General features: G+C 38.1%; 2 protein-coding genes across 2 annotated transcripts; one reads left to right on the top strand and one right to left on the bottom strand.

Annotated features, from left to right (window-relative positions):
• Nucleotides 1–3138: 3138 nt before the first annotated feature.
• On the bottom strand, nt 3139–9343 carry nat15 (N-acetyltransferase 15 (GCN5-related, putative)). Its single transcript, XM_053338190.1, has 7 exons — nt 9152–9343; nt 6743–6858; nt 6515–6644; nt 5699–5795; nt 5335–5569; nt 5073–5238; nt 3139–4982 (listed from the first exon to the last, which is right to left on the bottom strand). Exons 2-6 carry the CDS (start codon nt 6850–6852, stop codon nt 5082–5084), a joined length of 729 nt encoding a protein of 242 aa, XP_053194165.1. The 5' UTR covers nt 6853–6858; nt 9152–9343; the 3' UTR covers nt 3139–4982; nt 5073–5081.
• Nucleotides 9344–11573: 2230 nt separating this feature from the next.
• Nucleotides 11574–15737, top strand: dnase1 (deoxyribonuclease I). Its single transcript, XM_053338302.1, has 9 exons — nt 11574–11584; nt 12403–12541; nt 13179–13267; nt 13437–13523; nt 14182–14297; nt 14463–14575; nt 14754–14908; nt 15035–15128; nt 15684–15737. Exons 2-9 carry the CDS (start codon nt 12404–12406, stop codon nt 15735–15737), a joined length of 846 nt encoding a protein of 281 aa, XP_053194277.1. The 5' UTR covers nt 11574–11584; nt 12403.
• The last annotated feature ends 536 nt before the right edge of the window (nt 15738–16273 follow it).

The following is a 16273-nucleotide window of genomic DNA, read 5'->3' as shown; positions in this document are numbered from 1 at the left end:
ACAACTGAGGCTGATGGAAATGTTTGTCAAGTACTGGACAAAGTGAAATTTAGACACCTTCCATTCACATTTGACTTACTGTTACTTTACTTAGATGTTTGAGCTTCATTGTGCAGGTTAATGTTCATCCTTGAACTCTTCTGTCTGCTGCATGATGAAAAACTGTTTTCAATTATATTTGTTTTTGTCTATTGAAGTTACATTGTGCAAGTACACTGTAGCCTATATTTTCATGGAAAATTATGTCTTTTCTCGTGTCGTACAAAATGAACAAGGAGATGTGTCATTTGGAGCTCCAATATAAATGCAAATGTATGAAATGGCTAGTATTTGTCCTTATTTATTTGAGTCTTTAAAGAATTTGGAAGTCCTTTCAGTACAGTAGTAAATTTTGTCAAACAACCCTCTCGGTTTTTTGAGTGATGGTTACTTCTATATACACAGGAGTTCCTTTTATATGTGTTAATTATCTACTATCTCCTAGACAGTTTGTGTGTGTGTGTGGCACCTGCAACTACACACTGAACAATCACGTCATCTAGCAGACGATCAAAAACAATGATTGTTGAACCTTGTTACAAAATTGCCTGTGAATGGGCTGTCAAATACAACCTGGGAAATACACTGGTTGAACTGGGAAGAGGCCATGGTTCATGTGAAGCACCTCCTCACATTCAGCAGAGGGAGACATAACTGCATTTTTAATCTAATCTTAAAAACATGGCACTGGATTTCTGCTGACTAATTTCAGTATAAAGCACGCTTTAATGGATTTACACTGAATGCTTTGTGGGTTACATTATGAAGTCTCAATTCTATATAATTGGGATACTGATGAAATACATTGCCCATTTGCAACATTGGTAGAATAATGCAACTAGATAGTGTGTAATAACTAATCTCATTTCATTCAGTCACTCCTATTACCAACACAGACTACTGATCCTTTTTGCACAACGCCATGAGGAAACATAAAGAGCAGAGGTGGGAGCAGAGCACACTGGTAAAAGGGAGAATCACATATGGTTGTTTTATAGATGGCAGCATCTGTCTGCTCTGGCATCAGCATAAAGTAACTTATGAAAACTAAGAGAGCTATAAAAGACCAAATCCTTGCTTAAACTGCGTATGAGTCAGAAAAAAGAAAAACTGTACTGACAAAGAGAAAGACTTCCTGTGCAGCTGTGAAGCAGGTGAAACATTAGAAAAACATATTAGTGATACAAAACAAAACCACCCATAAGACACTAATTCATTATATTAGAATATTTCAAGCAAGTATAGTTTTTTCCTGCGATACGGAGGACAAAAGATGACCCATTCTATGAAAGGGCTCTACTGATACTCACACCAACATGACTGACCTTTGAGGAAGTATTTGCAATGATTTTTTTTTTAAATCAGTAATTGTTTACTTATCTGTGGTGCTTTTTCTAGCAGGAAATAATGATGTGCCAACCAAGAAGATGGCATCAACAGCTGTGAGGGCCTGATATAGTGAAATCGCCTCACTGTAAGACACATTTTCAGACATTTGCGGGTAAACGATGCTGGCTCAAAACAATCTGTTAAATGGTAAGATACGCTGACATATCTATGGTTAAAATGACAGCAAAAAAATAGCAATTTCTTTTTTGTCATGGTGGTAGAAATATAATGCAATATACACTCATATTGATGATTGATTGTTCAGTGATTTAAAGCCTTTGGTTTAGAGCCTCTGGTTGTTAGCCTCTGTTTGACATCTTAAAGTTAGCATTATGATTAGTTTTTTGTGTGTTGTTTATATATAATAAAATATAGTTGCATGTCAGTATTGACTCAGTGTTTCTGTATACATGACTGCATACATATGTCTTGTATTAACTAAGATAACTGTGTGTTTGGTTATATGTAGGTCATTTATTATCAGGGTTATCTTAAAAGCTGAAACATATTATAGATGTCCAGGTCTAGAAATACACGGTGTATCACCCATTAATAAAGATAGAATTAAGGTCTTTTTTATGGACTTTTAAGGGAATAGTTAGTGGATAAATGAATGTATTGAAATTCATTTTTTCAAGATTTGTTTTATGGTTTAATGGATTGTTAGGGGGTAAAAATCCTGTTAAAATGGACCGAAAATATTAAAAGCATCCCTTAAAAGGCCTTCATTTCTTAATTTAGGACCAAATTGTGTGTTTGTAGTGTGTTCTAATTAATGAAAGTCAGTTTTGAAAAGCTGGTTGTAAATTTAGACAACATGGTGGAACTCAGTGATATTGGCTCTCAATGGTAAGAGTAATGTTATAACCACTTCTGTGATCATCACATCTTTAAACAGTTGGGGTACCTTGGAGCGTATTTCACAAATGTCTTCATTTCCAAATCATTCCTACAGAAAAGTTGCCCAACTTCAACCTAAGTAAGTCTTAGTCTTAGTTTAGCTAATTAATATTAATGTACTCACATGTATTGTGTACAAGTTCATATAAATCATTATGCATCTATAATTTTAAAGCTGTTTTCTTAACTGTGCTGTACTGTTGGCCGACAATCGTAAACCAAAATATTGGACAAATAGAAAGTTTGACCTTTTGATGTCACTAGAGAAAAAAAGTTAATAGATCACCAAAATGACTACAATTCCTCCTAATGAGAACATGAATATCTGCATGAAATTTAATAGTAATCTGCTCAATAATTGTCAAGAAAGTTTACCCAAAACCATAAATGTGAACCTGATGGTGGCGCTAAAGGAAAAGTTAGGAAATCACCTAAAGGATTAAGGATTTAGGATTTCTGAGAAACATGAATCATTCATGTTCAATGTGGCTCCAGACAGAAACCTAACACAGCTGCAGTAGTGTGTAGCAAAATGTTTATCTGATCACCTTCCCCTGATTCCTGTGTCCTGTGCTGAGCTGGCTAGCATTACAGTATGTTCCCTCTGTAAAGGAATGTTAAGAACATTGCTGATGACTGCTGGACAGCAGCAGAGTCATTTCCTAAAAGTGACAAGTGTTAAAGTTCTTGTATTGTTTTAGCAGGATGCTCACACTGCAGTCATGTCAGTGAGGCACCAGAGGTTCGGGCTTTTAAGGGAATCATTGAGAGCTATTTTAAAGGGCAATGAAGACTTGATACCATTGCGTATTGTGATTGAAAACAAGGCTCAGGTTTATGACAATGTAATATGACATATCACAATGAAATTTTGAGGACAATGTAAAATAGTCACACAGTAGGGGCTGCCCGACTGACTCTGTCTCTACAATCAGTCAAATGAAGTTTATTGCAAACACAATGTCAGAAACTTTCTTCTGAGTCACCTGCCCAGGGCTGGTATACCCAGAAAATTTCACCTTTTAACAATGAGCGTACATTTTTCACACAGAGTCACCCTTGCCAGTGAAGTGCAACAGAATGCAATAAAATAGAGAAAATACAGTGTCACTCACTGACAAAGATGTTGGCTGAACTTGACTCGTTTTGTCTTCCGTAGACTGATCTGACCAACATTTTGGCACTCGCTAAGTGCTATTTTTTGGACCCTGTATGCATCAACGCATACACATGTGCACCCATACAAGCAGACACGCAAGGTGTGTTGCGTTTGTGTTCTTATCTCTTCTATAAGCGGTCATTAAAATCTAATCTGTGCCATATTTTAAAATCTGGACAAAAACAAATGGATATTTCTCTACATTAGCAGCAATTTTACAGCCATGGAGCAGAGAGACAGTCCTACAGCCAGTCACCATTTAAAACCTCTAAAATAAGGACTCCCTTACTCTTATGAACTATACAGGGGCAACAGTTTGAAACAATGTAGAAAGGCCATTTCACATAGAGTTAAGACTTAAAAATAGAACTGCATAACATGTGGAAAGCCTGTAAAGCTGTTGCAGTACTGACTGACTACTAAACTACAACATGCCCATATGTTTGTGTGCTGATGTCACTACTGTAGTTTCCTGTACTTTCATGTATTGCACCCTGCAAATCAGATAATATCATACATTCTCAAATGGGAAAAATCTTTTGTTTTAAAATTCAAGTTGCTACTGAAAATATCACCAATCTACATTGTGTCTCAGAGTTTCCTCTGTATAATTAGCTTCAGTCTAAATTATTAGCCTTTCAACATTTTTAAATGCTTCACAGTCCAATTGAATGCAAATTGCGCCCTCAGTCTATTTTACAAACTGGAATTGACTCAGAGTCTGAATTCAGTTGATACACAAAAAGGGAAAAAGGATGATTTATCATCCAACTAGGTCTATCAACAGCATAGAATACACATACATATTAAGAGAAATTCATATATTAGTTTAGTATATATAATATACAAACAGTATACATAGTCTCTGTGACAGTGGTGGACAGGATGAAGGGAGGAATATAGGCATGAACCTTTAGTCTCTATCGGGTTCCCAGTGTGTGTATGAATGTGTGTGTGTGTGGGGGTGTGTGTGTGAGTGTAACACCCCTTTCACACCGTACTAACAACCTGTGTTTGCCGTTCTGTGTATCTGGGTCAACATGGTCCTCCACTCAGCTCTGCTGCCTGGGTTGAAAGTGGGTCTGACGCTGCTCAGCTTTGGTACGACTGGGTAAACACAGGTAACTAACGGTAGTTATGGGATAGTGTAGTATATATGGGATAGTACAATTACTAAATAACCAAAAGAAATGATCCCATGGTGTCAGTTTTGCTGAATTGTTGGTGTAAACACAACATTGCACTCCTGATGATGTTATGATACAACCCTGTGTAACAGCTGGGTACAGAACTACAGCTGCAAACCAGGATCTTGTGTGAAACAGTGCCAAACGTGTGTCTAATAATAATAATCGGATATGTGAACGGTCAAACACAGGTTGAACCTGAGTCCTGTGACCAATACAGGGTGCGGAGAGCCGTACAGGATGTGGGTGTGCGTGTACATCTTTGTGTGCTCAGGGGAAGACTGATGAGAAACGGAACACTTGTGCTCCTGAAAAAGATAAAGGAGAGACAATCTGTTTATAGGCGCGGCTACACAGAAGAGGTGGCATGTAGAAGCTTTGAAGGTGACTCCACCCACCGTGCTGTGTCACATTGTTCGGCTGTACTGTATGCCAGTCTTGGAGGCGATGTTGGACCAGGGAAGCAGGGAGCGCAGCAGGGACTGGGCCTGCCGGTACAGCCTCTGTGGGATGGAGCAGGGGCTCAAGCTGGCCAGGGTTGAACCGATGTGCTGGATATAGTCAGTGGGACAATGCGTTAAGGAAACATGACCACACCACATTTCTACCCACCTACCTGTCCTAACCCTAACCCATGTTCCTTCTACAACAAAAGGATATAATATCGTCCAAGGTGGATGGCCCCCATTGATGTAGAGCACATAGGTGAATCCATCTTTGAGGACCCCTCGTATGGAGTAGTAGTAGGGCAGGTAGTGGTGCTGTCTGAAGTCCCTGTTCTCATAGAAGTGGATGGCAGTGTTGTTAGTGGTGAGGACGTGCAGGTAAATGGCCTTACAGTGGTCCTGGGCTGTCGTAGAGATGTGCTCCTTCAGACTGTCCAGCAGTAAGGAGCCTGAGTGGTCGCATGGATTGAGATAGTTAGGAAGAGTTTACCATGTTTACCAAGTTTTGGATAAATATCAAGTCAGTGAAGAGAAGAAAATGTAATGTGTGTGAGAGCTCCTGAGAGATGGGAACCTACCTATGCCATGTTTTCTGAACTCTTTGACCACTCCCAAGCTGAGGATGTAGGCTACCTGTGTGTCCACAGGAAAACTGGAGGCCAGGATGTCTCCATCCTAACACACACACACACACACACACACACACACATAGACATAGACAGACAGCAAATTAAGGATTAAGGCCCATTTTCAATAAACATACAATACATTATTTTCCCATCCACAACACAATTTGAAAAACATCACTTAAATGGATCTTTCAGCTGTGTAATTTGGTTCCACTCTGAACATGTTCAGTGCACTCCTTCAGGGATCAGCTTGTTACACAGTCCTCATGCATAGGCAAATTATCTACTTAGGAGGCAGCTTCCAAAATGCAAATCTCATTATAAAGGCAAATACATTTCAACAGCAGATGCTCCATCCACTGAGAGATCATCTTATAAAAACTATAAACTTAAGTGAGAGGAGGGGATCTCTGATAGCAGTCCAGTGGAATAACAGTACATCTGCCAAATATCCTCTTGAGACACTAATTATGCTATACAAGCACCTCACACTGACTGTTGTTATCGTAAGCTGATATAAAGGAAAAATGAGTTCTTTCAAGATTTCCTCTGCCATCTTGATGTTCATCTTATTTCTTAGTGTAATGACAGAGGCTTACTCAGTCAAGGGCATCTGGTTCGTCTAATTAGCGGACTAAAAACAGAATGTACGATGTCAATGTTCCACTTATGAAATGTAAGTGAGAGTGGATGAACTACACTAAACTCAGTGACACCAAGAAGAACACAGAATACAGTTTATACAGGCAGGGCTGAACATTTTACCTCTTTGTGTACTTTGGTCCGGCCTTTGATCTCGGCCACAATCATTCCCACGATGCCCCCCCTGAAGGTGGCAGCGAGGGAGAAGAACTTTTTGTTGGAGGTGATGTCCTGATACCATGAGTCTGGGTACCTGGTGTCAAAGGGTCGAGACAAATTAGCACCAAAATACACCAAACACATTTAAACAGTGGATTGAGATGTCCTACGATGCTTAAAACCGATTCTTACTCGATTGGGAACCAATCACCACAGAGCAGTTTGACACTCTCTATGTCATCGTGACAGAGGAACCGGAGCTGGACTTCACTGAGAGCTGTGGGAGGCACCACGTCACTCATTCACACCTGTAGGGACCAACACAACAACCAACTATTAATAGTGAGCTGCAATGCTGATAATTCTGTTTGGTAGTTCTGGGTATCATATCAAAAATGACCATACCAGTACCAAACCAAGTACCCTGAAAATGATACTGATAACAACTGAGTACTTCATTCAATACCCTTTCCTCATTGTGTGCACTTGCTTTTATTCAGTGTAACAGGCATGTAGTGTAAACACACTTTAGAGCGTTTAGGTGACATCTTGGCTGCTGAACTGCTAGGCATGCTAATTCAAATTTACCACAACTTCACAACCACAGATGGGGCAGTGGGACAATCACATGTCACATTAAATTGAAGAATGCTTGTGTTGATTGGCTGTGAGCAGATCCATACAAATAGTCATCAATTGTAGGTATCGTTTGACAGGAGACGTTTTGATATTACTTGGTATTAGGGTCGGGTATTGTCAATGATTTCCTGAATCGATTCAATTCCGATTCACAGGGTCCCGATCCGATCCGATTCAATTCGATTCAATTCAATTTTATGTTCCCAGAGTTTCTGTTTTGTAAGTCAGACAATATTTTTAAAACGCAATCATGTGTGGACACCAAATTCTTGAAGAGTAAAGTTAAATCATGAGCCTGATCCAACACTGGGATCTAGCATGATAGCATCTATGTGTATTTACCCTTAAGACCAGTGGCATTTTAAATCATGTCACTTTGAATTATGTTGTCATCATGTAACCAATGATTTTCAAAAAATGCACATAAAGATTATGGATAAGCATGTCAATTCAAATACAAGACAAAGTTGTTAACTCTCAAATAATAATTATTATTTTAAATTTCATGCTTCCATCTATTCTCTCTGAAAAAATCCATTCACAGAATTTTGAATCGATTTTTAAATAGAAAATCGATATTAATTGATAGATCTATTTTTTGGACACACCCCTACTTGGTATCAATATATTTCGGTCGATACCTTAAAGGTAGAGAGTAACGATACCCAGCAATTCTGTTTGGGACTATTTTCATTATCAATCAATCTTCAGCTTTTTTTAAAAAATTGAATAAATTGAATTTTGACTAGTAAAACTTCAGAAACACCATATGTTTCACCAATGTGATATCTTCAAATATCTTCTTTATTCCAACCAACTCTCCAAAACACAAAGAGAACAGTTGACAATTGACTGTACTAGCATGTATAACAAGGAAAAGCAGCCTCTTCTCAGTTCTCAACATACTGGCCCTACATAATAGTTTTTTGTTTGTTGTCATTACTGCTGCTGGCAAATGCTCGCTCTGCTGTTGCACAATGATGAGAATAGAGTCTAGAGGATGCTCAGTGTCAGGCTCAAACACAGAGATTACATTGTACGCAACAAATCTGAGTCTTTTACTATATCATTTTACAACTATTGTTTTTATTGTTTATTATTTATTTGTTCATTGCTCTTTATTCTTTTTTTAAATTGGCGCTCTCCTATTTTTATTGTCCACTTTGTTGCTGCAATAATGTCAATTTCTCCATTGTGGGATCTTAAATATCATACAGACATTTAACCCAGGGTTTTTTAGAAGTGCAGTGTGAATCCTACAGCCATGGGCTTAGACGAACTCTGGGTTAAGCGTGTGTGCGTGTTTGAATGAGACTGTGTGTGTGTGTCTCAGTGAAAAGGGGTTGAGTTATCCTAGGATCATCTCTCAGCTGTGGGATAGGAATATGCAGTGTGAAAAGCCCTTATATAGCCATCCTTTCAACAGACATTAAGTCAAACACGAATGATAAGTCACAATTCCTTCTTCCTTTTACAAATAAAAATACATTTTTAATAAATGATTTACTTATCCATCCCACACTGTGACACATCAAAGGAAATAGTGTGTTAAAACACATGTCTCATTCTCTGCCAAAGGGGATTTCCACTTTCACACTTACGTTCTCTTTCTAACATTATTTTTTTTGGAATTCAATGAGTGTCGGTATGTTGGTGTTAGTACTAATAATTCGCATCTCATAACCTCGAATGACTGCTCAAAAACTATGTAATGTTTACAAGAACAAAACGATTCATTAAATGATCCCTCTTCTAAAGGGGACGTTGACAGAAACGTAACATACTTTTCATATATTTAAACTTGCCATTCAATTCTAAAGCTTACGGTGTGGCTGGTCACATAAATCCGGAAGAAAACGCAGTGAATAATAAAGTAGGTTGTTATAAGCCAGGTATTACAGCTGCCTGTTAATTAGCACACAGGCTAAAAGCGGCTAACGCTCTGTTGCTACGTTAACGTACCTTGTTTCAACACTCGCACCGGAGGAAAGTCGAGGAGAATTATATTCCTTAGGTATGAATCTTCACAGTCACAACTCCGGACACAACATGATAAAGCACAAGCTTATTCCCAACTCTCAAGGCCGTTTCATTACTATGTCATACAGCTAAGCTATGCTAGCCAGAGCGCTCTCTCTTGCTGCTTTGATAACAGCTGGATGTTTTCTTCCTGTTTGTGGAACGCTACCATGAACGCTACGCAATGACGTCACAGTTGAAGTGTGGCCTTCCTGTGATTGGCCGGTCAAACATTTTAGTGTTTTACTGCCACCTACCGGGATAAAGTGTAAACTACAGATTAGAGAGTACTCACTTATACTGCCGTCTAAAAACTATCATTATTGTTTAGCTAGCGCTCACTGATTCCACCCATATATTTATTTATATATGTTTTATAAAAGAAAAGCACAAGCTCTGAAGTGTCAGTATTCTTTATGCTTCTCACCCAGCCTAGTATTAAAGTCTGTTTTTAATTGTTTTTGCAGTTTCCAAGGTTAATGAAGAACTTTCATGTTGACTTATTCTTACTTTGGCAATGTTCATTTTTATATAATTTTGTCTGAACAAAAAATAACTTTGCCTTTAAATGGTTTCAATAAGATAATAAAAGATAAGATGTATAACACAAGTAAGATAAGATAAGACACATTGAGTGTCATAGGGTTACATTAGAAGCCTGGGCATTTTATTTTGTGAAATTATTATTTGGGCCTTATGGAGGTAGTTTTTCAGCCTTTAAAATGGCATTTGACATAAACCAAAGCAGCATAATTAATGGACTTAATGATAATGAATTCTAACTCCTTCAATGAAATATACAAATCACAAAATGATACACATCTGCAGAAAATATATGGTATGAAAAGAAAAAAGATTCAGTGGATGAATGATGGTTGTCTGAATGGGAATCTGAGACATAGAGTGAGATTCTTAAAGAAAGAGGCATGGGCACATAGTACGTTATACATTTGTGCAATATGCTACACCACCTAGAGTTTCTCTCACTGTGCTCACTTCTATTTCCATCACATAGTGACTTCACGCACATAAAAACGGAAAATAAACACTTCCTTAATACTTTTTCATTACTGATGGAGAGCAATCGATCATTAAAACAGTAAATCAATATCAGTATGAAAAGTATCTGCCTTTCTTTTACACTAAATGAATCAATCTAGAAACATCTTAACAGATTCAGTACAGAACATTGTGTCACAGAATTATTTTAACTAGTGTATGTCCTTTTGGATAAGACATTTTGAATCATATTCACTGACCTGAGCTCCTTTAATCATTCAGAAAATACATGTGAATGTCTTGATTGTGTAAAGTTGACCATCAAGCCTTTGTTAACGTCATGGAAGCACATGTTGTTTTCTCCCATCACACATGACCGTAAATGAACTTATGTCTTTATCATGTTTTCATGCCATCTGTTGCCTTCTCATCGTCACTGCCAACACTGCAATTAAAAATAGCATCTGTTGATCACCCACATACTCTACTTCAAGAGGTAACCACTAGAAAGAGTTAACTGATCTTAAAAAATTGTGATTGCACTACAAATTGTATAATTTATTTCTCATAAATAGTAGGGTATTAGTATTATAGTATTACATTAATATATAATATATTATACAAATATATTTCAAACCAAGTCCTCTGCAAGATACACTTCCAGATACATCATGATAGTAAGCAGTGTAAACATCACACATTATCACTGTCACCTTATTAATCATTACCCGACTTTAAATTCATAAACACGTATGTGGTTATTGATTCAGTGTGTATATTGGCACAGTGAAGCTTGCCCACAATGACTATGCTAACATGCTGATATTTAGAAGTTGTAATGTTTACCATATTCACCATCTTGGTTTAGCGTGTTAGCCTGCTGACTTTGCTAATTAGGTATTTGGTCATAATCCAAAGTTGTACTTAATAATTCAAAATCTGGCATTAAATGAAAAGTTAGAGATCACGCACATGTTTGTATCAAATTTGAAGAAAAAATAGTTGAGATATTTCCCTCAAAGTCACAAATGTGAACCTCATGGTGGCACTAGATTAAAAAAAAAAAAGAAGTGAGGGGATCACCAAAAGTCATTAGGATTTATCATCAGGGGATCATGAATGTTCGTGCAAAATTTAATAAAAACACATCCAATAATATTTCAGCTTGGATCAAAGCAGGGACCCACCTACCACCTACCACCTGTACCACATACACAGCACCCCTCCTCTAATCCAGTCACATGCACCTGCAGGTAAATAAAAACTTCACAAGAGACGCTATCAGTTCTGCTCAAAAGCTGTAGTGGGGACTCCTGGGATTCACACAAGCAAGTCTCTGTGCTCCTTCTCCTTCCCAACACAGACTTACAGAAGCAGGTAGCTATGCACGTCTCACTCTCTTTTTACTGCAAAAACACTAGACCCAAGCTGAGCAGAACAAAGCTTACACTGTGAGTGAAGATAAGAGTTTTTGTTACAGTTAATATGGATGAAATATTCAGGACAGCAGTGCTACAAGCCAGCTTGTTGTTGCTGAGAATTCCAGCTCTTGCAGGCTTTGTAACACTATTCACAGTAGTTGTAATCCAGCATGACCGGGTCTGCTTTTATTGTCATGCCATGTTTCTTTGAAGGCAAATACTATATATGTAGCAGTAATGCAAGATTTCTTTTTTTCTGGCTGACAAAATGGAACACATAACAACAGCGTGTGTGTGAGTAAACTACAACTTTTGCTCTTAATTTCCATATTTTATAACCTTTGCCCAAGAGTCACTTTCTCACCAGCTCTAGGACAGTGTAACTAGGGTAACATGATAACATAATGTCCTACTGGAGGATTATGTTATCATTCATCTGTAGAGAGCATCACATCAAACAGTACATTCTTATAAGACTTATAATCAGATTAACTGCCATGAATATGGGTTGTTTTCATGTGTTCAGAGGTGCAGGTGTTATGACCTTCTCTCACTCCCACAGTAAGACCTGTTAGGGTCATGTGACACATAACTGTAGATTCAACTGTTATTTCTGTTATAATGTTAATATGTCACAATCAAGATTTTGGATTATAAACATAATGTGCCATAATAACTATGATGCCTGATCAACACCCCTTATGTATAAAAAATATATATTTAGTCTACTTTAGACTCTTTATTTTGTTTTTTTATCGTATGTCTTTGGCCCAGGATGCGTTTGGTGTGTACTTTGGGTCTCGTTTTGGCCCTACTGCATGTCTCTACCTCTCTGCTGCTCGGAGCCTTCAACATCAAGTCTTTTGGGGACACGAAATCCTCCAACAAGACTCTGATGAACATCATCAGCACGGTCTGAAATGCCACTGTTTTACACTTTACAACTTTCCCTCTTTATTTACATTTCATCACCCATTTACAAATAAGAACATAGTATGTTTTGAAGGCTGCTAATTTGAATACCACAAGGTTTAATTTGCATTGTTCAATATGTTTGTCATTAACATGCAAAATCACACAACATTTTGTTTGGCCTTCCCTTCTATTGTAATGTGTAAGCAGCACAATAGAAATATAGCTATACCATTGAATTGAGTTAGAATACTGTCTTGTTTAGAGGGATTTGGAAATTACAGGGCTTCTCCACAAATGTAATCTGAGTTTGCCCAATGACCCTGATGACATCGCTGTGACATCCGCAGGGTTATTTTTACAGACTCTATCAAGCTCCTTCAGAGCCATAGAAAACATTATAAAGCTGAGTTGTACTCCTCATAATCACCACTGGCCTTCATTAGTAAAACTGGCGGAGTGCCCCTTTACGCCCCAAAAACGGTAATATGCTAATAATATTTTGACTATGCAGTTATACTGGAAAACAGCATCCACATAACTATACTTTAACAAACTTCACTACAAAGTGCCAAGTATATAAAAAGTACATTTATGCCTTTTGAATGTGATTTTTTGTGTTATTGAATCCATTGTAGATTGTCCACCGCTATGACATCATTCTGATCCAGGAGGTCAGAGACAGTGACCTCTCAGCAACCAAAAGACTCATGGAGCATGTCAACGAGTTAGGATGACATATATATATATATACACATATACTGACATAATTAATGTTTGTAGATACGTGGAAAGCTCATAAAGTCACATTATCATATAAGGTAAATACAGTGATGCTCTATCTATGTGTGTGTGTGTGTGTGTGTGTGTGTGTGTGTGTGTGTGTGTTTTCCCAGCGGTTCTTCCAAGAACAAGTACAATCACATCGTCAGTGAGCCTCTGGGTCGCAGCACCTACAAGGAGAGATATCTCTTCCTCTACAGGTACACAAATAAGTTAGGAGAAACCCACTGTTCATGAAGAGTGAAGTTTTGATTTAATTGAGTTCTGCCCAGTGTCTTTTTATCTGACTTTCTTATGAGCAAGAGCAGGAAACCAAACCAACTAAAGGTTCAGATTTATGGAGGTCACATGCGATGACACAAAATGTAATGTTATATTTGGTCAGCATTTTGTATCACCAAATTGCATTATTAGATGGAAAACATGCAGTATATTGTATACTTTTTGTGTCAAAAATAGTACTTTATTTTACTAATACTACGTTTGAATCATAAAATGCACAAAATGCATTGTGTTTAGGGTTTACTAGTATTAAAGCAATGTTAATTATAACTTTTAAATAAATAAAAAAATTCATACCTACAGTGGCCCTCTAGTGGTCACATGAGGGCATTGGACTAATATACTTCCATTCATTGAAAGTGATACAAATGACTTTTAGAAAGTGGACAAGTAATTATGTGGATGGCTGAGTCTGAGATATGGACCTCACTCACTTAAAAAACCTCTTCAAAAGTAAAGCTTTATAGGGAATAAGCATGCAGCAAGAATTACAGTAACTTCATCCTAAAGAGCAACTCCTTACTTTTAAAAGAAAACGAGCACAACAACACAGTAAAGAGTATTTTCTCTCTCCAGGGAGCAGGAAGTGTCTGTGGCTAAAAACTACACCTATGATGATGGCTCTGAGTCCTCTGGAACTGACACCTTCAACAGAGAGCCCTTTGTTGTCATGTTCTCCTCCAAAAAAACTGGTAGGCTATGGAAGAGTTTGAATGACAATAAAAATGACAATATTAAGATTTATGTCATAGTACTGTTAAAGCTCTCCCTCCAACTTACATAAGGTTGTTACACATTGGTTCAACTTGACTCTCCTTCAGACATCCCTCTCTTCATCTCTCCCTCTTGTTTTATAGTTGTGAAGAACTTTGTTCTGATCCCCCAACACACCTCTCCAAGCGCTGCTGTGGGGGAATTGAAAGAGCTCTATAAAGTGGTGCTTGATGTCCGCAACCGCTGGAAAACCAATGTGAATACACTTCCACACACACACACACACACACACACACACACACACACACACACACACACACACAAATATTCAGCTATGGTTCAGTGGAGCAAAAGGTGGAGCACAAAGGATAATTAATTTGTCTGAGTTTGAGATGGGGGTTGACAGTGATTGAACCTTCACGCTCTCCCTGCAGGACATTGTACTGCTGGGCGACTTCAACGCAGGCTGCAGTTATGTTTCAGGCTCTGACTGGCATCAAATCCCCATCTACACTGACAAGAGTTTCCACTGGCTGATCCCTGATGACGCCGACACCACAGTGTCACACACTAACTGCCCTTACGACAGGTACACAAACACACACTGAAGTATTGTGCACATTTCCATGTCCATTATGGAAGTTTGAGTATATACACTAAGATATACAACATTACAAGAAAATCACCAAAAGTACCCTTCTTCCTGTGTATGCAGGATTGTGGTGACCACTGACATGATGAGGGGAGTGAAACCTGGCAGTGCTAAGGTCTACAACTACATGACGGACTTGAAGCTCAGCCACCCTCTGGTAATCGTTATCTACCATACAATTCATTTTAACTGCAAGGTACAACATCTTATTTTTGCTTGACCACCAGTATTTGATGTTGCCACCTTGCAGCAGTGATGTAGAGGGGTACTCAGGGTGTGGTAAGTGCACCCTGACAGCACTGTTGGGTGTGATTACAAGTGCATCAAACTGAACAAAACAGCATCTTAGAAATGTTGCTTTTCAGCTTGGTGTGAAGTTACTCTTCAGGAGCCATACCAATGGTCATTCATGATTTTTAAAACATATTTAAGCAAGCAAAATTCACAAGTTAAGTCTTCTATTTAGAAAAAGGTATGCTTTGGTAAATGAACAACAATGATGTGATAGTTTTCCATGATTTGTAGTTAGTAGGCAATGGGCTAAGCAAAACCACCAGTATACTTTATACAGTCCTGTAGTGATGTTGGAGCAAATATTCTGTTGATCTGTTAAGGTTTTATAATGCATGATTAAAACATAGGCTATTGTACAAGGAAAATACCTATTATTAACTATGCCTGAAAGAAACAATGTTTTTTCTCTCTCTCTCAGGCACTGGCTGTCAGTGACCATTACCCTGTGGATGTGACAATGATTACGGTGTGAATTATAAGACCAAAATAAAACATCTGCCAAATTATATCATGTGCATTGTTTAAATTTAAACATAAAAAACAGTAAGGAACAAGGACTCATGATCTATACAGCTGGGTGTTACAACTACAAGGGAAGTTCAGGGGTAATTTAACTGCCACAACTATATAAGCTGCCTGCCCATTTAGGTTAAAAAATGTAAATGTAATACTCATGCCATTAGGAATGTCGGCAAGGTTATAAAATTCCTCCTGAACATGTGTAGCAATAGTCATCCATCCAATATCTGTTGTTATTTCACGAAAAACATAAATATCAACCCCATGGTGGCGCTAGAGGAAAAGTCAAAAGATCACCAAACGCTGTAAGTTTCATCCACTGAGTGCCATTCAGGTCTGCACAACATTTCAACACAATCTATCTGAAATTTGTTGAGATATTTCAGCCTGGAGTGACACTGCCATCCCTACAGCCAAACTACAAGCTGAAAATCATCAACCTCTGACAGCGGACTCTGGGACAATGTTTCTAAAGGGACACTTGATACT

Source organism: Scomber japonicus, chromosome 18 (assembly GCF_027409825.1).
Source record: "Scomber japonicus isolate fScoJap1 chromosome 18, fScoJap1.pri, whole genome shotgun sequence".
Lineage (NCBI taxonomy): Eukaryota > Metazoa > Chordata > Actinopteri > Scombriformes > Scombridae > Scomber > Scomber japonicus.
The sequence above is the reverse complement of the archived record's forward strand: the minus strand, read 5'-3'. Positions and strand labels throughout refer to the sequence as shown.

Coding starts and splice junctions, on each gene's coding strand:
- nat15 (XM_053338190.1), bottom strand. CDS start 6,852: ATGAGTGACGTGGTGCCTCCCACAGCTCTCAGTGAAGTCCAGCTCCGG. Junction 5,796..6,514: donor GGACCAAAGTACACAAAGAG/GTAAAATGTTCA, acceptor TGTGTGTGTTAG/GATGGAGACATCCTGGCCTC. Junction 5,570..5,698: donor GTTCAGAAAACATGGCATAG/GTAGGTTCCCAT, acceptor GCGACCACTCAG/GCTCCTTACTGCTGGACAGT.
- dnase1 (XM_053338302.1), top strand. CDS start 12,404: ATGCGTTTGGTGTGTACTTTGGGTCTCGTTTTGGCCCTACTGCATGTC. Junction 12,542..13,178: donor TGATGAACATCATCAGCACG/GTCTGAAATGCC, acceptor AATCCATTGTAG/ATTGTCCACCGCTATGACAT. Junction 13,524..14,181: donor AGATATCTCTTCCTCTACAG/GTACACAAATAA, acceptor TTCTCTCTCCAG/GGAGCAGGAAGTGTCTGTGG.